The 22,334-nt window shown below is 38.6% G+C and overlaps 1 protein-coding gene across 2 annotated transcripts in view; it reads left to right on the forward strand.

Moving 5' to 3' along the window:
- VWA8 (von Willebrand factor A domain containing 8) overlaps positions 1-22,334 on the forward strand; it is a 390,182-nt gene that overhangs the window by 55,826 nt on the left and 312,022 nt on the right. For both annotated transcript variants that reach the window (XM_054586385.1, XM_054586386.1), the window contains exons 6-9: positions 6,306-6,470; positions 6,820-6,869; positions 13,556-13,664; positions 15,434-15,538. In XM_054586385.1, the coding sequence (XP_054442360.1) occupies positions 6,306-6,470; positions 6,820-6,869; positions 13,556-13,664; positions 15,434-15,538 (429 nt within the window). The remainder of the gene's footprint in view (positions 1-6,305; positions 6,471-6,819; positions 6,870-13,555; positions 13,665-15,433; positions 15,539-22,334) is intronic.

Below are 22,334 nucleotides of genomic sequence, written 5' to 3' on the forward strand. Positions count from 1 at the left end.
ATATAATTGTTGATAGTAGTTTCTGATGATCGTTTGTATTTCTGTGGTATCAGTTATTTCTCCTCTTTCATTTCTGATATTATTAATTTGGGTCCTCTCCCTTTTTTTCTTGATGAGTCTGCTTAACAGCTTGTCAATTTTATTTATCTTTTCAAAGAACCAGCTTCTGGATTGGTTGATCCTCTGAACTGTTCTTTTTGTCTCTATGTCATTCAGTTCTGCTCTAATCTTGACTATTTCCTTCCTTCTACTTGCTCTGGGATTTATTTGTTGTTGTTTCTCCAGTTCTTGAATTTGTAGTGTTAGGTCTTTTAGTTGAAATGTTTCTATCTGTTTTAGGTAAGCCTCTATTGCTATGAACTTCCCTCTCAGGACCGCCTTTGCTGTGTCCCATAGGTTTTGGACTGTTGTCTGTTCATTTTCATTTGTTTCCAGAAATTTTTTGATTTCTTCTCTTATCTCTTTATTGACCCCTTCATTGTTTAATAGTCTACTGTTCAGTCTCCATGAGTTTGCAAGTTTTTGAAGTTTCTCTTTGAGGTTGATTTCCAGTTTCAAGGCCTTCTGGTCTGAGAAAAAGTTTGGTATTATTTCAATTTTCCTGAATTTACTGAGGCTTGCTTTGTGTCCAATCATGTGATCTATCTTTGAAAAAGTTCCATGCACATTTGAAAAGAATGTTTATTTTTCTTCTTTGGGATGTAAGGTTCTATATATGTCAGTTAAGTCTCTTTGATTCAGTGTGTCATTCAGTGCCACGATATGTTTATTAATGTTTTGTTTGGAAGATCTGTCCATTTTTGATAGTGGGGTGTTGAAATCCCCTACTATCAGTGTGTTGCTTTCTATATCTTTTTTGAAGTCATCCAACAATTTCCTTATAAACCTGGGGGCTCCTATATTGGGAGCATATAAGTTTACAATGTTGATGTCTTCTTGATAGATTCTTCCTTTAAGTATTATAAAGTGCCTCTCTGGGTCTCTTTTTATGGCCTTTGTTTTGGAATCTACTTTGTCTGATACAAGTCTGGCAACCCATGCCCATTTGCTTGGAATATTTTTTTCCATCCCTTAACTTTCAATCTGTGAAGGTCTCTTTCTCTGAGGTGGGTCTTTTGTAGGCAGCATATGTGCGGGTCATGTTTTCTTATCCATTCAGCTACCCTGTGTCTTTTGATTGGGGCATTTAGTCCATTCACATTGAGTGATATTACTGATAGAAACTTACTCATCTTTTTTCTTTGTACCTGTGTTCCTTTCTGTCTCATTCTTTTCCTTCATCTGCTTAAACCAATCCCCTTAGCATATCTTTGAGTGCTGGTTTGGTAGAGATGTATTCTTTTAGCTTCTCTTGTCTGGGAAACTCCTTATTTCCCTTTGTATTTTAATCGAGAGCCTTGCTGGGTAGAGTAGCCTTGGCTGTAAGCCCTTGCTTTTTATGGCTTAGAATATTTGTTGCCATTCCCTTCTGGTTTGTAGTGTTTCTGTTGAGAAGTCAGCTCCTAGGCGTACCGGGGCTACCTTGTATGTTACTTTCTCCTTCTCCCTTGCTGCCTTGAGGATTCTCTCTTTGTCTTTGATAGTTGCCATTTTAATGATGATGTGTCTTTGAGTGGACCTCTTTGAGTCTCTCTTGTGTGGGGTCCTCTGTGCCTCCTGGATCCATGAGAGCCTTTCTCTCCTCAAATTAGGGAAATTTTCCATGATTACTTTTTTGAGGAGGTTCTCTATCCCTTGCTCCTCTTCTTCTCCTTCTGGTATCCCTATTATGTGGATATTATTGTGTTTCAGGTTGTCCTGCATTTCCCTAAATGCCTCTTCATTCTTTTTGAGTCTTTTTTTCATTTCTTGTTCTTTCTGGCAGCTCTTGTCTACCTTATCCTCCATCTCACTGATTCGATCCTCGGCTTCATCCGGCCTGCTTTGGATTCCTTCTACTGTGTTCTTCAATTCAGAAATGGTATTCTTCATATCCTCTTGTGTTTCTTGATAGTTTCTATGTCCTTTTCCAGGTTGATATAGTTTGCTGTAAGATCCTGATAGTTTCTTTGCCGTTTCCCTTAGTTATCTTTGAGCTGGCCGAGCTCATTGAGCTTCCTTAGAACCATTATTTTGAATTCAATATCTGATAGTTCCCTTGCCTCTACTTCATTTAGCTCTGTCTGTGGGGAGTCCCTTTTTCTACTCATTTGGGGGGAACTTCTTTTTCTTACCATTTTTGTGAGAGTCTGTTAAGTAATTTACTTATTTTTTTATTCATTTTTGCTTCTGCTTCAATTGGGCTGTCTAGATTTCCTGACTTTGTGGATTAAACTTCTATGGTTGTAGGTGGGTCTTTTTATTTATTTATATATTTATTTTCCCCTTTACTTTTTTTTCTGGGCCTGCCTCTGATGATGTGAGTTGTTAACCCTATATGACCTTGGGTTGTTTGTTTGAGCCTTCCAGGAGTCTCCTGGACTCCTGCTGGTGCAGCTCTGTGACCCCTTCAGTCAGGGCTATTTTTTGGGATTGCTGTGCACTCTCACGCGGGCTCCTTGATCGCGCTCCCCGGCCAGGCAGGATACCCCGCCTGCCTGGGCTCTCGTGTGCTTGCCCCAGCCCAGGGGTCTTATTCGCGACCTCGCGTACTCGCCTGGCCCCCCTGGCCGGCGAACTCCCTGGCACTGGTCAGTTTAGGGTCTTCTATTGTGTGTTTTCCCCACTTTTGGCTCTTTGGGTGCATTGCTTGCCCTCGCCAAATGGGGACTACAGAAATGGGAGGAAGTCAGCACCAGGATTCTCCGGTTAATCCTGTCTCCGGTCTCTCCTCCAGGGACTCTGGGCAGCTCTGTGACCCCTTTGTCCTGGAATCTACTAATTTTGTGAGCAGCTCCGCAATCGCGGGCCAGGCGGGTCAGTATACGCCCGCCCTTGGCGCTCTGTGCACTCCCTCGCAGGCCATACCGGTGCCAATCTGTGGGAGGCCTTGCCAGCCGGCGCAAGTGTTCACCAGCACCCGCGGGTCACACACATGCTTGCCAACCCTTGCGGGTCACTCGGCGCAAGCGTGCGCGCCTGTACTGGGTGGTTTTGGGGTGTCTATGTGTGCTTTTCAGCTTTTGGCTCTTTGGGGGTGTGGCCTCTTCCCGTGCAATGGAGACTGTGGCAAGGAGAAGAAGTCTGGACTTGGTTCCTCCTCCTGTTCTTTTCCCAACGCCTCCGTTTCCAGTCTCTCCTCAGGGGTCTCTGGGCAGTTCTGTGACCTCTTCTGCCAAGGATCCACCCCCTGTGCGGACTGCATTTAAATCGCGGACAGTCTGGTTCCTGCGCGCCCCGCTTCTGCCTCTTTGGGGACAGGCCTTTCCAGCCCACAATGGAGACTACTGAACGGGGAGGGATTCGGGACTCCCCGGTTCCTCCTCCCATTCTTTCCCCAATGCCTCCATCTCCAGTCTCCCCTCAAGGCTCTCCCAGCCAGTCTGCACTTAGCCCCCCAGCTCACATGCACAAGCTGTGTGCAGAGCGCACAAAAGGCAGGTTAACTGATTCCCTTATGCCTGAGCGAGATGGTAGCTGCAGAGTGGGAGGTGCATTATCACCGGGCTCCACCGGCCGCCGTCTCAGTTCTCTTCACAAAGTTTTCCTCACCAGTCTTTTCCCAGGCACCAGCCCACCCTGCTGCCACCTCTACCTAGAGATCAAGGAGGATGGCTGCCATTGCAATTTTTGCGTTGGCCCTTTAAATGCCTCTTTGCATCCCCAGCCACCTGTCTCTGGCAGAGAGCGCCCCTAAGCTTTTCGGGGTTGCGTTTTGTCTGTATTTTCTTGGCTTTAGCTGCTGTAGTTTAGGGGTCCCTGTTTATGATTCAGACCCCGTTCTTCTCGGGGGAAGCTGACTGGCCGTTTCAATGTCCCTCTGGTGCTAGTGCCCGTGGGCACCCAGCCCACCCTCTCGAGCCTCCACCGCACTTCTCACTGTTGGGATGTGTGAGAGTCGAATCCACTGTCCGCGGCTCCAAGGCTCTTCTCCCACTATCGTTCCATTGTTTTCCAGGTGATTACTCCACTATTTAGTCTCACTTCCAGTTTGGTCTTGGGAGGAGGTCAGCGTGACTCCCATTCACTCCTCTGCCATCTTCCTGGATCCCTTATTTATCACGTTTAGTAAATGATTTGAAAAAGAATATTTGGATTATAGAATCTTTTTTTAAGTATACGAGTTACTTCATAACAAGAGCTTTGATCTATTCTTTATTCATGTCATAGATTTCTGTGCAAAGTTATTGAACACATTACTTTGGATAGGAATTTGGGACATGGGGTCAAAAAGGTTTTAGTATATAAGGAGTGTTTATTATTATCAAATAAGAAGGATGTACTGCATTTTTTCCAATGTAAATATTGGTATCAATACATAATTTTTATTGGAGAATGTAACTTCTGTATTCATTGACTCTGTCTCATGAGAACCTCACAGAATATAGGCAAGGTCCCTTCAGAAAATACCACTACTTTAAGACAATTTCTATGATAAAAGGAGTTCAATACCATAACTGATGTTCCACTTATTTCTTGCTAGATTCAGTATAGGATATTTGAATATCTCAAAATATTAATGGTTTCATGAGGTGATTATAGTAGAATATTAGTAAGGAAACATAAAATCAGTTTATATAAATTTTATTTATATCTGATTATAATTTTTAGGTAAGTGGAAAATAGAAATATTCAGCTTTCTAAACATTATATTCCTGGTTTCTCAGACAGTTATACTCAATTTCTGTTTTCTAGTGCATACAACACAGTGTCAGTGTTAGACTTATTAATTAAATGTAGAATCATGGTTTTATAATGCTAGAAATAGTTGTTCACTACATTTTTAAATTATTTCAAGTAGTCAGTCAACAGACATTGGTCCCATTATGTGCTAGAGATAATAAGTCCTTTCAGAATCTTGGATCCAGCAAGAGACAGTCGTGTACAGACGTCAATGCACAAATGTATGAGGATAGACACTTGCATAGGACATAGTGCAAGATACAAAAGTGGTTCTAATGGAGGGAGGAGCTAGAAAGGGGCTCATTTTAAAGACGATACTGGTTGTGTTAAACTTTGAATGATACTTGTGGTTAGGCTATGCAAGTGGAAAGGGTGTTCACTAACAAGTGTTAGTGAAGCAGCATTCTGTGTCAGGAGAGCCACAGTTGGGAGATGAGCACGAGCACAGGGCCAGGGAAGGTGGACTGAGGGGGTGGGTGTGCAGTGGTGGCAGAGAGTGGCAGAATCAGACATAAATCTGGCCCGGAAAGGCCTTGCGTGTCATGTGAAGAGTTTGTATGCTGTCATATGGGCCAGATTCTCTAAACATCTGCTGAAAGCTGAGGCCCTGTCTCTCAGAATGTGCACATGCACATTCACATCAACTTTCTTAGCTCCGTGGATTCTACAGCTGAGGACAGTGAAGAGCCATGATAAGGTTTGGCAGAGATGGAAGGAATGGTGTTAAGTAAGTGCCTGCAATGGACCAGTTGCTTTCACACACATGATCACGTTTAATTTTCATAACAGCCATAATAATGTTGATGATATTATTCCCACTTTGTAGGTGAGAAAGCTGAGGCTTAGAGGGTATAACAGCATGCGCTTGGTCACTTAGCTGGAGTTTGCACCAAGCACTAGAGCCAGGATTTATCACTCTAGAATGTGTACTGTTTCCAGTCTCTCAACACCACCATGTGCTAGGTGCAGTACCAAGGGCAAGTTGTGTAACTCCTCTGAACATCAGTTTGTTCATTCATGAAAAGGAATTAGGTGTCTATTTAGATTCTGGTGAAAGTTAAATGAGGAAAATTCATGGAATGTGCTTACCATGTAGTTAAGTTTTCAATACATGTTAGTTGTTACCATTAATATGTCTTGGTAGAAATATTCACAGACATAGGTATATATTTAAGATCCATGGGAAGGCTCTGCTCTGCCCTGCCAGTGGTCTGCCCTCTGGGACTACCTTTTTATATCCTCTGGTGTAAACCAGTCTATTTTCCTTCTGTTGCTCTGTGTTACTGAGTAGGACTTAGGGATCTGACCCACATCTCCTTTGCCCCTTGATATGTTCATTGCTGCTGCTTTTAACACCAGTCTTCATATTATGAGCCTTCCCTGGCATCTGGATCCTTATTTAACTTTGTTTTCTTCTTTGATGCTTTGAGAGTGTTCTAAAATAGTTTACTCGGCAGGCAGGGCCTACGTTTCATAGCCTGGAAGCTCTTACAGTTGTAATCTATATTAGTTATGCTGTAATTTTTGATCTCATACTCTTTAAGGATCATACCAAAACAGAGCTGGATGCTTGGAAGATTGTTCGAGTCAGTGAAAATTTCCGAGTGATTGCCTTGGGCTTGCCAGTGCCTAGGTACTCTGGTAATCCATTAGACCCCCCTCTCCGTTCTCGATTTCAAGCCAGAGATATTTATTATCTACCCTTCAAGGTAAGTATGAATAAGAATAATTGGTTTTTAAGCAGTTCTTCTATTCATAATAAATTCAGGTACTATAAAAATGTTACTATGTTGGTAGATGTCCTCAGTAGTTAATGGTAAGAACAAAAGGATATAAGGTGAAGAAAATCTCTGGAAATGAGGAAGAAAAATTACTATGCTTAATTTTTCTAACAGATTTAAAAATGGCTACTTTTAAAAGAGAATGACATGCATCAATAAATTATTTTTTGCTTTTAATAGTGTCTCTTTAATTAAAAGATTGGATTGTCTATAAAACATTTGCATTTAATCTGTTCTATTCCTTATTAATTGTTTTGATGTTTCTATGTTATTCTAGGACCAACTTAAACTGTTATATTCTGTTGGAGCCAATGTTTCAGCTGAAAAGTAAGTCAGCTATACATTTATATCTTTTATTTTTTTCCTTTAATTTTTATTTTTCTTTCTTTTTTTTAAATTTCTTTTTATTGTTTAAATATATTTGTCTCCATTTTCCTGCCACCACTTTCCCCTGCCCCACCCACCTTCACCTCCCTCCCTCAATCCTTCCCCACTTTGGCTTTGTCCAAGGGTCCTTTATACATGTTCCTTGATTTGACCCTTCCCTTTCTTTTCCCCTGTACCCGCTCCCTCCTCTCCTCCTGTTATGGTCAGTTTCTTTTTTCTTTCAATGTTGCTGGTTATATTTTTCTTGCTTATTTGTTTTCCTGATTAAGTTCCACTTACAGATGAGATCATATGGTATTTGTCTTGGACTCCCTGGCTTATTTCACTTAGCATAATGCTCTTCAGTTCCATCCATGCTGTTGCGAAGGGTAGTAGCTCTTTCTTTCTGCTGTGTAGGATTCCACTGTGTAAATGTACCATAGTTTTTTGATCCACTCATTTACTGATGGACCCTTAGGTTGCTTCCAGCATTTGACTATTGTAAATTGTGCTGCTATGAACATTGGAGTGCATAGATTCTTTTGAATTGGTGTTTTGGGATTCGTAGGGTATAATCCCGGCAGTGGAATCACTGAGTCAAAAGGCAGTTCCATTTTTAGCTTTTTGAGGAAATTCCAAACAGGTTTCCACAGTGGCTGCACCAGTCTGCGTTCCTACCAACAGTGCTCTAGGGTTCCCTTTTCTCCACAACTTCGCCAGCACTTGTTTGTTGATTTGTTTATGCTGGCCATTCTGACCAGTGTGAAGTGGTATCTCATTGTCATTAATTTACATTTCTCTGATGGATAGTGATGCTGAGCATCCTTTCATATGTCTCTGGTCCCTGTGTATGTCCTCCTTGGAGAAGTGTCTGTTCATATCTTTTGCCCATTTTTGAATTGGATTGTTTGTCTTCTTGGAGTGGAGTCATGTGAGTTCTTTATATATTTTGGAGATCACACCCCTGTCTGAGGTATCATTGGCAATGATATTGTCCCATATGGTTGGTTACATTTTCATTTTGTTGATGTTTTCTTTAGCCATGCAGAAGCTTCTTATTTTGCTGAAGTCCCATTTGTTTGTTCTTTGCTTTATGTCCCTTGCTCTAGGGGACATATTGGTGAAAATATTGCTGCTGAGAGTTTCCTGCTTATGTTCTCCTCTAGGGCTTTTATGTGGCATGATTTATATTTAAGTCTTTTATTCATTTTGAGTTTATTTTTGGGTATGGTGCAGGTTGGTGGTCGAATTTCAATTTTTTGCATGTAGCTGTCCAGCTCTCCCAACACCATTTGTTGAAGAGGCTATTTTTACCCCATTTTATTCTTCTGCCCCCTTTGTTGAATATTAGTTGACCATAGAGATGTGGGTTATTCCTGGGCTCTCTATTCTGTTCCATTGATTAGTCTGTTCTTCTGCCAGTACCAGACTGTTTTGATTACAGTGGCCTTGTAATATAGTTTGATGTCAGATATTGTGATCTGTCCCACTTTGTTCTTCTTTTTCAATATTGCTGCAACTATTCAGGGCCATTAATAGTTCCATATAAATTTTTGAAATGTTTGTTCTATGTCTGTGAAATACGTTACTGGTATTTTAATAGGGATTCTGTTGAATCTATAAATTGCTTTGGATAGTATGGACATTTTGATGATGTTAATTTTTCCAATCCATGAACATGGTATATGCTTCCATTTATTTGTGTCTTCCTTAATTTCTTTATTCAGTGTTGTGTAGTATTCTGAGTACAGATCTTTTACCTCCTTGGCTATGGTTATTCCTAGGTACTTTATTTTTCTTGTTGCTATAGCAAATGGGATTTTTTTCCTGATTTCTGCTTCTGATATTTTATTGTTGGTGTACAAAAATGCCTTCCGTTTCTGACTATTGACTTTTATCCTGCTGTTTTGCCAAATTTACTTATTAGGTTGAGTAGTTCTTTTGGTGGCGTTGATGGGGTTTTCTAACTACACTATCATGCCATCTGCAAACAATGATAGTTCTACTTCCTCCTTTCCAATTTGGATGCATTTCATTTCTTTTTCTTGTCTGACCACTGTGGTTAGGACTTCCAATACTATGTAGAATAGAACTGGTGAAAGCAGACAATCTTGTCTTATTCCTGATTATAGTGGCAAAGCTTTTAGTTCTTGCCCATTGCGTATGATGTTGGCTCTGCGTTTTTCATGTATGGCCTTTATTATGTTGAGGAATGCCCCCTTTACTCCCATGTCGCTGACTGTTTTTATCATAAATGGATACTGTACCTTATCAAATGCTTTTTCTGCATCTATTGATATGATCATGTGATTTTTGTCTCTCCTTTTGTTTATGTGATGTATTATGTTTATTGATTTGCAAATATTGAACCATCCTTGCATCCTTGGGATGAATCCCACTTGAATATGGTGATCTTTCTAATGTATTGCTGGATGGAGTTTGACAATATTTTGTTGAGGATTTTAGCGTCTATGTTCATCAGCGATATTGGCCTGTAGTTTTCTTTCTTTCTTGTGTCTTTATCTGGTTTTGGGACTGGGATGATGCTGCCTTCATGAAAAGAGTCTGTGTCTTCCCTCTTCTTGAATGTTTTGAAGTAGTCTGAGAAGTACAGGGGTTAGTTCTACTTTAAATGTTTTGTAAAATTCTCCTGTGAAACCGTCTGGTTCAGGGCTTTTGTGTGCCAGGAGTTTTTTGATTACTGCTTCAATTTCACCAGCTGTTATCCGTCTGATCAGGCTTTCTGCTTCTTCATTCAGTGTTGGAAGGTTATACTTTTCTAGAAATGTGTCCATTTCATCGATGTTTTCAAATTTCTTGGAATATAAGTGTTCATAGTAATTTATTACAATCCCTTTTATTTTTGTGGTATCAGTTGTAATTTCTCCTCTTTCAGTTCTGATATTATTTATTAGGGTCCTCTCATTTTTTTCCTTGAAAAGTCTGCTTAAAGGCTTGTGAATTTTTTTTTATCTTTTCAAAGAATCACCTCCTGGATTGGTTGGTCCTTTGAATTGTTCTTTTAGTCTCTATGTCATTCAGTTCTGCTCTGATCTTGATTATTTCCTTCCTTGTACGGGCCTGGGCCTTTCTTGTTTCTCCAGTTCTTAAAGCTGTAAGATTAGCTCGTTCATTTGAGATGCTTCTGTCTTTTTGAGGTATGCCTGTGTTGCTGTGAACTCCCCTTTCAGGATTGCCTTTGCTGTGTCCCAAACGTTTTTGACTTTTGTATGTTCATTTTCATTTGTTTCCAGAACCTTTTTGATTTCTTCTTTGATCTCATTATTGACTCATTCATTGTTTAATAGCATGCTATTCTGTCTCCATGAGTTTGAATGTTTTTGAGTTTTTTCCTTGAGGTTGGTTTCTAGTTCCAAGGCCTTTGTGGCCTGAGAAAATGCTTGTTATTATTTCAATTTTCCTAAATTTGTTGAGGCTTGTTCTGTATCCTATCATGTGGTCTATATTTGAAAATATTCCATGTACATTTGAAAAGAATATATATTTTGTTTCTTTGGTATGAAGGGTTCTATATATGTCAGTCTAATGCGTTGTTCAATTCCACACTATCCTTGTTGATGTTTTGCTTGGAAGATCTATGCATTGTTGAAAATGGGATGTAAAATCCCGTACTATCAGTATGTTGCTGTCTATACCTTTCTTAAAGTCCTCCAAGATTTTCCTTATATATTTGGGTGCTCCTATGTTGGGTGCATATAGGTTTATAATGTTAATGTCTTCTTGATGGATTCTTCCTTTGAGTATTATGAAGTGTCTTTCTGGGTGTCTTTTTATGGTCTCTGTTTTGAAATCTATTTTGTCTGAAAGAAGTATTGTGATCTCTCTTTTTTTTTCTCCTGTTCTTTGCTTAGAATATTTTTTTCCATGCCTTTACTTTCATTCTGCATAGGTCCTTTGTTCTGAGGTTGGTCTCTTGTAGATAGCATATGTGTAGGTTATATTTTCTTATCCATTCAGATATCCTATGTCTTTTGATTGGGCTATTTAATCCATTGACATTCAAAGTTATTATTATAGGTACTTATTCATTTTTTTCTTTTTTTACCTGTATTCCTCTCTTTCTCACTCTTTCCTTGTCTTCTTAAAGCAGTCTGTTTAGCATATCTTGCAATGTTGGTTTGGTGGAGGTGTATTCTATTTTCCTTCTTTTGTCTGGGAAACTCCTTATTTCACCTTCCATTTTAATTGAGAGGTTTGCTGGGGAGAGCAGTCTTGGTTGCAGGCCTTTGCTTTTCATTACTTGGAATATTTCTTACCATTCTCTTCTGGCTTGTAGTGTTTCTGTGGAGAAGTCAGCTGCTAGCCATATTAGGGCCCCCATGTATGTTACTACCTCTTTCTCCCCTGCTGTTTTTAGGATTCTCTGTTTGTCTTTGATATTTGCCAGTTAAATGATGATGTGTTTGGAGTAGGACTCATTTGGTTCCTCTTGAATGGGACCCTCTGTGCTTTCTGGACTTGTGTGACTTTTTCTCTCCTCCGATTAGGGAAGTTTTCCATCATTACTTTTTCAAACAGGTTATCTATCCTTTCTCCTCCTCTTCTTCTGGTTTCCCTATTATTTGGATATTACTAAATTCCAGGTTGTCCTACATTACACTCAATGCCCCTTCATTCTTTTTGAGTCTTTTTTCATTTTCTTGCTCTTTTTGGGAGCTTTTTTCTACCTTTTCCTCCAGTTCACTGATTCGATCCTCTGCTTCATCCAGCCTGCTTTTGATTCCTTCTACTCTGTTCTTCAATTCAGAAATTCTATTCTTCATTTCCTCTTGCCTCTTATTGACAGTTTCTGTGCCATTTTTCATGCTGATATAGTTTGCAGTAAGTTCCTCATAGTTTTCCTGTAGTTTTTGGTAATTGTCATTGAGGTCACTGAGTTCACTGAGTTTCCTTAGAACCACTGTTTTGAACTCAACATCTGATAGTTTCCTTGTCTCTATTTCATTTAGTTCTCTTTGTGGGGATTCCTCCTTTCCCTTTGATTTGGGGGTGTTTCTTTGTTTTCCCATTAGTTTTGAGACTCTTCTTTTTTGCTTCTGCTTCTTGACTTCCTGACTTTGTGGTGTGAACTTCTATGGTAGGAGACCGCTGTTTTTTCTTTCTGGATCTTCCTCTGATCATGTCAGCTGTTGACCCCATCTGGCCTTAGGCAGTCTTTTCAAGACATCCACAAATCTACTCTGTGGCTATCTGCTCTAGTTGATAATCTAGGCGCTCTGCTCTGAGCAGGCAGACTTAATCATCCTGGGTGGGGCATAGTGCCTCCTGGGGGTGGGGTTATTGTGTCCTTTCATGCTGCTGCTGCTCAGGGTCGTGGTCTGCTGTATGGGGGAGAAGTCAGCACCAGGATCCTGCTGGCAACTCTCTTAGTTCTCTCCCCAAAGCCTATTTCTGCAGTCTTTCCTCAGGTGGGTCCAACCTACTCTGTCCCCAGTTTTTCTGTAGCCCAGGGTAAGTGGCTGCAAATACAAATTTATGTCCTGGCCCTTTAAAAGGCTCTTTGCGTCTCCAGCCACCTGTCTCTGGCAAAGAGCAACCCTGCTACTTTTCACAGCTGGCTGTTAGCTATGTACTTTTTGTCTCTGGTGCTGTAGGCTGTAAATCCCCGCCTATGGTTCAGACCTAACTCTTCTCAGGGGCGTCCAATTGGCCGTTTAAATATCCCTCTGACACTGCTGCCTGTGGATGCCCTGTCTGCCTTCTCAAGTCTCTACTGAACTTCTTACCAGTTAGGTTGTGCTAAAGCTGATCCCTCTGTATGTCTGAAGTTTTAAGGCTCCTTTCTTGCTATTGTTCAGTTGCTTTTCAGGTGGTTTCTCCGCAGTTTAGTTGTAATTCCAGGTTGGTCCTGGAAGGAGGTCAGTGTGACTTCCATTCACTACTCTGCCATCTTGAAGTCTCTCTCTCTATTTTTTATAAATATCTGGACACTTAACATTGGATTTGTTTTGCCCATTGATTAATTGATTGATTGATTGATTCATTCATTCATTCAACAGCTATTCTTTGAAGAAATTTTAGTAGCAGTGGTTAGTTCTGATTATAAAAATGATAGAGAGGATGATAAAGGTAAAAATCATGGTAAAGACATGACTTTTGATGGAAAGAAACTCAAGATTGAGTAGAATTTAAAAGTATTTGAATACTTTAGTTAAACAGTATATAAGCTAATGATTTCAATGTATTTTGGTTTGTGGTTGAGAGTTTACAAGGGTTTCACAAAGGTATTGTCATATGAGATAGATTCTAAAGAATGAATACTCTTTTGCCAGATAGAGAATGGAATTAAGGAATTCTAAGAATTTTTTTCTAAAGCTTGGGATATGAGAGTGTATATCTCATTTTTGAGGCTATAGAAAGCTTCTGGTGGTCAGAGATTAGGATGAGATTGAGAAAGGTGGGTGGAAAGGCTGACAGGTTGTGAAAAACTTCACATGTTATGATGGCTTTCAGAAATATATTTGTTACCTAATCAGCTTCTGAGATTTAAATGGAATATAGTAATGTGGAGCTGTTGTTCCTTAAGAATTTAATAGTAAGTGTCATCTTTTTAGATTAAATGGATTTGTACATCTTATATTAAAATTTTAGAATAACATTTGATATCATTTATCTTTTTACCCTAGAGTTTCTCAGCTTTTGTCCTTTGCCACCACTCTCTGTTCCCAAGAATCTTCTACTCTTGGACTTCCAGATTTTCCTTTAGATAGTTTACCATCTGCAGTTCAAATCCTGGTACGTATAAAGGAAATTAATGACTGATATACCCAAATGTGGTAAAGAAAATTTAAAAGTTCATTCTTGGATATTAATCACTTCAGTTTGCCTTGTCATATTCTTTTATAAATATTACATGAACCCAGATTAATTTGTTGTATGGTGCAGCAAACTACAGAGACCGATGGTGCATTCTGAGCCCTTAAAGAGCTTACAGTCTTAGAGGGGTGAAAGTAGATATACAACTCAGGTACAAGTTCCATAGAGGAAAAGACTTTTAGCCTCATCAGGCAGAGTTATGTTGTAGTGTAAGATGTGCCTTAGATTTGCTCCAGCCTGATGTGGAGAAGCTGGGGCTTTCCCACACTAGCACCATCAGTTATTGGTTAATGGTCATCCTAGTCTACACAAAGTCCCCGGCACTAGCTATTCTCCCAGCTGTGAGCAAACAAACCTGGCTCTAGGAGCTCAAAGGCAGTCTTTTCCAAGAGATTGGGGAGGACCTGTAGCAGCTGGCTGTTGGAAGGAAAAGCTGGGAGGCACAGAAAAGATAAAAACAGATCTGAGGGGATTTGGTGGAGCACTGACAAAAGTCATGACAGTAATGTCTGAAGAAGTGGAAAGGCCCTCCAGACAGAGGGAAGAGTACTTTCGAAGGTGCTGAATCACAAAGAGGCTTGGTTTGTTCGGAGGTAAGCACTAGAGCAAGCCTTTATGGTGAAGAGAGAAGTTAGAACCATAGTGTGAAGTATTTTACATGGTGAGTGAAGTAGTCTGGGTTTTATAATGTGGAAGTGGCCCGTCAAACATTACTAAGTAGGTCAGGTGTGTCGAAATCAGATATATGTTGCAGAAAGATACTCTTTTGGCAGGAAGGAGGGAAGGAGAGAGCCCAGATATACAGTAGTACTGTTGAAATGGTCAGTGGGAGACTCTACCAAGAAGCATAATCCCAGGTAGTGGGAACACCACCAAGATGAGACTTACTGTTAAACTTTTATTGCTGTTTATTTTATATTTGATGAGAGTCCATGAGTTAGGTTTCCCAGGTATTGCTTACACTGTTCTATACATCTAGAACCCTTTTTCTTCTTCTGTTTATTATGTCTTTTACTTTTTGTTCTTTTTGTTTTTGCTCAGAACTTTTTATTGGACAATTTTTAAGTCTAAAACAAGCTCAAAAATAATAAAATGAACACCTCTAATTCTTTCAAATGGAATCACCAACTGTTAACTTATTGCCACATTTGCTTGCTCTTCATTGTTTTTTCCTGAACTATTTGAAAGTGCACTATAGATAACATTCTTAAATGCTTCATTATTCAACTTCTCAGAGTTAGGACATTCTCTTATGAAATGAACACCCTTATCATACCCCTCAGCATATTAACTGAAGAAGGTAGTTTGGGACAAGTAATGTAGGGAGATGTGTTGAGGCATGTAGTTTCAGACATGCTAAATGGGGTCCGTGGAATATTCATGTAGTCACATCTAATGTACAATTGAGAGTTAAAGTCTAGAGCTCAAGAAAGAGGTCAGGACTAGAGATATAAATATGGATGCCATCAACATAGATATCAGCTTAAAGATGGGAGTGGGAGAGCTTACTAAGGGAAAGGATATGGAACAGGAGGAGAAGAAATAATGAATATTTGCTTATATAGACTTCTGGAAAATATTGGTTATTGTTTATACGGCAATTTTAATGTCATATATACATTTCAGATAAAATTTCAGATTTATTTTATATATGTTCCTCATGCACATTTATTTTTGCTTGTATATAGGATTCCTTTCCTATGATGTCAGTCAAACAGGCAATCCACTGGCTTTACCCATACACTATTTTACTAGGACATGAAGGGAAGATGGCTGTGGAAGGTGTTTTAAAAGTAAGTATGTGCTTCCTCTCCTCACCTCTTCTGTCTTCCCCTCCTCCCGCATCCCCTCCCCACCTCTCCCTTCCCCTCTCTCCTCCTGGTCACCCCCCTCCCCTCTCCTCCCCTTTCTTTTCCCTTCCCTTTTCTTTTCCCTTCCCTCTCCTCTTCCCATCACTCCTTGCTCCTTTCCTAGTTTTCTCTCTCCCTCTTTCTTAACTTTCCCTTGCTTTTCCTTCTATTCTTTGGCAGGCATGGAAGCATTGGCCTGCCAGTAGGGAAACAATCATTGGCTGATGTTGTAGGGAGATCGGCTACATTGAGTAAATAAGTAAATCAGTTGAGCAAATGAGTGAATATATTGAGGAGAATAAGAGCTGCATTTTTCACTGCTGGAGAAGGAATTTATAAATGTAGAAAGGGGAGATGAAAGAAAGAATCCTCAGGTGTTAGACTGGAATTGGAGAAATTGATATAAACTCATTTTTTTCCAATATATATAAACAGATAGATATAATAATATATAAAAATAGTACATATTTATATATACACATGCCTATTTTCCAGCTCCTTTCCCTAGGAGTGCTTAAAAGCTATGATGCTCCAGTGGCAATGATCATACCAAGTGCTAAGACATTGATTTCTAAATACCATGCTTCCCTAAAAGTACTTCTTGGAAGTAGGACTTACTCAAGTCTTGGGATAGGGAATGTGCATGATGAGCATGGACCATCTTGTGCTAAAAAGTAGGGAAATGTTGACATTGTCAAAGTAGATAGAGTAGCTAGCTTGGAGTGGCTCCCACTGGCCAAAATCTGGGACAAGTTTAGCAGACAAGTAATGGTAGTAATCAGTGATAACCATTATATTCATTCTAATATAAATGAATAGATAAATACTTTGGGGAGAAGGGAATGCTTTTCCTTAGTAGAATGCCTATTAATAAAAACAGAAGGAATTATATAAATAGAAGAATCACCATTTGGCAACCATCAGAGTGGTGGTTGATTTAGGCAGGAGTCTTCAAAGGATGTCAAAGTCATGGTGATTCTAGGAGGAACAGAATACTGGCAAAATCTAAGAATATTCTCCCCCATCCCACCCCATCCCAACACTAGATTGACTACAAAACAGGAAAACTATATTTCTATAGTAAACACCAACTTGACCAGGTGTGACACAGTCAATATCATGTTCCTCCTGAATGCTGTTCAACAAGAGCTCAGCATAATTTCTTAGGAATTCATGGTGCGAGTCTCTACATAATGAAATATTGTATAGACCTAATTGAGGGCCATCTTATGGCATGAAAGGCTTGTGTTCTTTGGAACTGTCCAGGCCATGAAAATCAGGAAAATTGAGAAACTACTTCATATTAAAAGAGACTCCAGAGATATGACAGCTAAATGTATTATGTTTCTATGTTGGATCCTGGACCAGATTGGAAAAAGTGACATTGTTGGCACAGTTGGCTAAATGTGAATAAGGTCTGTGGATGTATAGTAGTATTCTATTAAATCGTTCTCCTTATTTGAAAGTTTACATAGTGATTACATTGACCAGAGTTCTTGTTTTCAAGAAAATGAACTGGAATATTTAGGGGTAACAGGGTGTCATATCTGCAGATTACTATCAGATGGTTCAGAAAAGACCAGTAATAGTGTGTACATGGAGGGAGGGTTGGAAGGAGAAAGAGATAAAATGCACTAAAATATTAACTATTGTGAAATATGGATAAAGGCAAAATAGAGTCATTTTATAATCATGTAACTTCCCTGTAAGTCTGAAATTACTTCAAGATATAAAATTTTTAAAAATGAATGGATATTCAGTGTAATTCATTTCAAAATAAAAAAAATTTAAAGCAAATGTAAGAACACGAAATTTGAAGATTTCTGAGCCCTAGGTAGAATGTGAACAACAAGCTTTTGTGGCCGTGTGTATAGGCCCTTCATTTTCTGGAGGCCAGAATTTGGCAGCCTTAAGCATATGAGATGGTATTTGTTTCTCCCTTATCCCCAAATCAACACAGTGACTTTGGGAGTACAGAGTACGTATTCTCTATGCAGTTAGTAATAGTGAGGTAAACTCAGAAGAGTGGGACAATAGATTCTAGTTATATCAGTTGAATTTTTTCACATATCTTCTAGACAAAAACAAACAATCTTTTTATTGATTAGTGTTGTCAATACTATCAATAAAATAAAAATAATAACAAGCTTTTCCTTATAGATGCCAAGAAGTATAGTTAGAGACAGAATCAAAAAACAAAGCATAAAGAAACAAGGGGAAATTAATGGTCAATAAAGGGGCAAAAGAAAGCAGAAGAGACAGCAGAACATAGAAACAGTGAAGTAGCAGGCACTGATGAAAGAGAAGAGAAGTCTGTGTGTGTTAGAGAGGGATGAAGAAGGGGATGAGGGAGTGAGGAAAAGAGGAGAAAAGGAGAGGGAGGAGGAGAAAGGGAGAGGGAGGAGGAGAAGGTGGCAGAATATTAAGGGGATAATGAAGAACCATTTGGAAATGGAGAAGTTAATTCATAAGCTCATGGAGCCAGGAAACTACCATTTTCTGACTATGGTTTACTTTAAATTTTATTCCAGGTGCTGGAAAAAAGAAAACTAGAACCCACTTTTGATTTAATCAGCCTCTAAGCTAAGTTGGCATTGATCTTTGAAATAGAGCACTTAGTGTGTGAGAAAAAGGCTGTGTTTTCAGATGAGTTCCCTTGATGCCCATTAGCACAATGTCCAATGCCTAGGGAACAGGGTAAACAGGGAGAAAGAAAATATCCCAGGCAGCTGTAATAAAATGAGGCAATGTAAAGTTTTTTATGGTATAGCTGGGAGAATATACTCAGTGCCTATATAAGTTAGTTATGAACAAAGGTCTTTATTTTTACCAAAAAAAACCCCCACTTTGATGTGCTTCTGATCTCAGTTTCAAAACTAATTATACAAGTTAGATGAAGTTCTAGAATACCTTTTAAGAATTGAGTTTTTTTTTGGGGGGTGGGGACAACTGTAATTGAACAACAATAAAAAAAATTTAAAAAAAGAACTAAGCTGTGAGAAGATAGCCAGAAAAATAAAAATTAAAAAAAAGAGTTTTTAAAAGAAAGAAGCTAGTGTTGCTTCATTTTGTTTGCCATTTATTTTGACCTTTTGTAATTAAGGGGAACATAGAAAAATGATTAAAGGTCCATATAACAAAGAAAAATGATTTCAAATTTAAGTGTAGAGTTTAAAGAAAGGAAAAAGGGAATGATATTCCTTAGATAAGAAAAGAAAAAGTGACTGTCTTTTCCTTCCTTAATTATGTGAAATGCTTGCTAAGGAACAGCACTTTTTTTGAACTCCTCAGTAGATAAGTGGGGAGCAGAGAGCTAGATTCATTCATTTGAACCTAATGAAGACCTGTATTTTTATAAGATCATTACACACTGATGCATATAACCACATTAGAGTATTAAATCTCTCTTTTTTAAAATGGAGCAGTCTGTTGATTGGTATAATTCTTTATGATCTGTTTCAGGGAGTCTAGGTGGCCTGTTTGTTGTTCTAAGTGTCTCTATTTATTAAGCTAGTGTTAACAGATGAGCAAAAATTTTTATATCCTCAAATAATTTTGAATTAAGAGCGGAGAAAATTAAGGAAATATTGTGGAATTTGAAAAAATGCTAAACTAAAGAATAGAAATATCTACCATAATAGCAAACCAAGAAGGTATATACCTGCAATAACTTCTCCTTGACAAATAATTGTATTCTGACCTAGTTGTCATAGAAATTATTGGATAGTTACATTGAATTAGCTATTCTTTTGGATTTTAGTGTAATTACTTAATTTAACTATTTTTAAGGAAAAAATATTACTCACTGAAAATGCAGTTAGCCAAAATTCAGAGCACCTTTCTTTTTTCTAAACAAGTTATACAAGTGGCTGGAATGTCTTACATTCCCCAGATAGTACTCATCTTAGGATGTTCGTACTCTAAAAACATGTTTCTATAGTCATAAAATCACTTCTAGCTTTTAGTTAAGGATATCTTGAAGAAAATACTCTCATTCTGAATATGTTGTACTTCAAGAATGATATTTGTTCAATATAGTAACAAGTATATCCGGGCTTCTAGTACCACGTCTTGGCTCTGGGTCCTTCTTAGGTAGGACTCTGTCATAACAATGGTTAAATTAGTAAGTTTCAATAGTGATTTAAAAAGACTGTGCTGCCACTTATCCACTGATAATATAAAATGAACTATTGTCTTTACTGAGAAACTTGGAAGGATCTTGCATTTAGTGTTTTCATTTCAGTTCAAGAAACATTAATTGAGCATTCATTATTTTACAATTGATGTGCATACAGAAATCTGGGAATACAGAAATATGATCTAATCTCTACTCCTGAGGAATTTAGGGTGTGGTTGGAGCATCACACAAGCAAATAATGATTTCTTTAATCCTAACCTGAGGCTATATTCATTGATTTTATAGAAAGAGAAAGGAGCGGGGTGAGGGAGGGAGAAAGAGAGAGAGAGATGTGAGAGAGAAACATCAATTAGTTGCCTCCTGTATGCGCCCTGATCAGGGATTGAACCTGCAGCCTTTTGGTGTATGGGCCGGCGCTAGCCAGGGCATAAATATTTTAATGTAATGATTTTAAAGTAGTGCAACGTAGAGATTAATAGCTCTGATCAAAGTAATAAAGACCTGAATTAGGTCAGTGGAAGAGAGAATGAATGAATATGAGAAATGTTTCATAGTTGGGCTTATAGACCTTACTAAGTGATAAGTATAAGGTGGGGTGTGGGGCTGTGAGAGAAAATGTGAAATCTAGAATGTCCATGAATCCTAGATTAGACAACTGAGTAGACAGAGATGCCATTAATTATGAGGAAGAAGAGAAAATGAGCATATTTGGGATGAGGGCTAAATAGTTTAATATGGTGGTGTCTTTCTAAATTTGAGGTTCTCAAGTCAGTTTGTCTAGCTGTCTTGAAAATATGGATCTGAATCTAGAGCTATGTTGATATTAAAAATAAATACTTGGGAGTCATTAATATATGGTGTTAGTTGAATTCATGACAATGGATGAAAGAACTCAAGACAGACATGTATAGTGAGAAGAAATAATGCCTGAAGATTGAACCCCAGAAGCACCAACATTTAACGCTTGGGCAGTGGACAAAGAAACTTCAAAGGAGGCAGAAGAAGAGCAGTCAGACATATCTAAGAAGAATAGCAGAGAATATTCTTATGAGCATGGAGACAGACAGTTCTAAAAGGGAAGAATAGCCATTTTCAGATGTTTCAGAGCTGCCTTGTCCAATGAAGACGTTTAGAGTATTCATTCAAAAAGCGTTATTTATTCCATCTGTTTTCTTCCATATAATCAATTAACCAGGCACTACTGTGTTTGAGATGTAGGAATAATCAGGATGGACAAAAGTCTCTACCTTCACTGAGCTTATTTTTTATTGACAGGAAATAATCAATAAAGTAAGTAAGTATATAGTGTGTCAGTTGAGGAATGGATGCCCTCACTGATATGACATTTAGGATCTGAAGAAGGAATGTGGGAAGAAAGCAGAGGGAATACCCGGTGTAAAAGCCCAGAAGCAGGAGCAGTCCTCATATATACAATGAACAGCAAAGGACAATTCAAAAGGGCAAAGTGAGTGAAGAGAAGGTGAGGAGGACATGAGTCAGAAGGTAAAGGAGGTTAGAGTATGGAGGAGTTTATAGGTCATTGAATGGAATTTTGTCTTCAGTTTGAATGAGATGGAATGTCATTAGAAGATTTTGAGCATAGGAATGTCCTATAACATCTTAACAGGTTCACTGTGGTTGCTAAGTAGTGAGTAGACAGGAGAGTAATGGTGAAAGCAGGGAAAAACCAGTTAGTAGGTTATTGTAGTAATCTAGTTGAGAGAGTGTGGTTGTTTCAGCCAGCTTTGAGCTTGGTAAGAAGTGGTTGTTTTGGGTCATACTTGAAGATAGAAACAATATGATCTGCTGAAGAATTGGAAGTAGGGTCAAGACAAAGAGTCAAGATGATGTCAAGCTTTTTGGACCGAGTACCTGGCATGATGAAGTTAGAGACGATTGGAGGAAGATCAAGACCTTAGTATTGTACATGTTGAGTTTAAAATTCTTATTAGCTATCCAAATGGAAATGTCAAGGGGCAGCTGCATATACAAATCAGGAGTTTAGGAGAGAAGTTCAAATTTCAAGGAGAGAGAAAATTGGGGGTCATGAATATATGGATGGTTCATAGTGTGAAACTGGATGAGATTATTTAAAAAGTGAATGTAGGTATAAAATATTATAAAAGACCTACTCCTAACATACCCTAATGGGCGCTGGTCAGGAAGATGAAGGACCTGCAAAAGAGACCGAGAAGGAGAAAATAGAATAGGAAAACTAATTTATTTAATTTGGCAAATAGGATATTATGGTGCATTTACTAGAGCAGTGCTAGCAGAGTAATGGGATTGTAAGCCAAAAATCAGTGAGCCATCTTGGAGGATTTCCAGAAAGATATAGAAAGCAACATACTGACAGTAGGGGATTTTAATGCTCCACTGTCAAAAATGGTTAGATATTCCAAGCAAAACATAAACCAGGATATTGTGGAACTGAATGATGCATTAGATCAAATGACATAACTGACATATATAGAACCTTTCATCCCAAAGAAGCAAAATACACGTTCTTTTCAAATGCACACAGAACATTTTCAAATACAGAATACATAATAGGACACAAAACAAGCCTCAAAAAATTCAGGAAAATTGAAATAATAACAA

The sequence above is a fragment of the Pteronotus mesoamericanus genome, unplaced genomic scaffold (assembly GCF_021234165.1).
Source record: "Pteronotus mesoamericanus isolate MK-2021 breed Mesoamerican mustached bat unplaced genomic scaffold, CSHL_Meso_final contig_94, whole genome shotgun sequence".
In the NCBI taxonomy this organism is placed as follows: domain Eukaryota; kingdom Metazoa; phylum Chordata; class Mammalia; order Chiroptera; family Mormoopidae; genus Pteronotus; species Pteronotus mesoamericanus.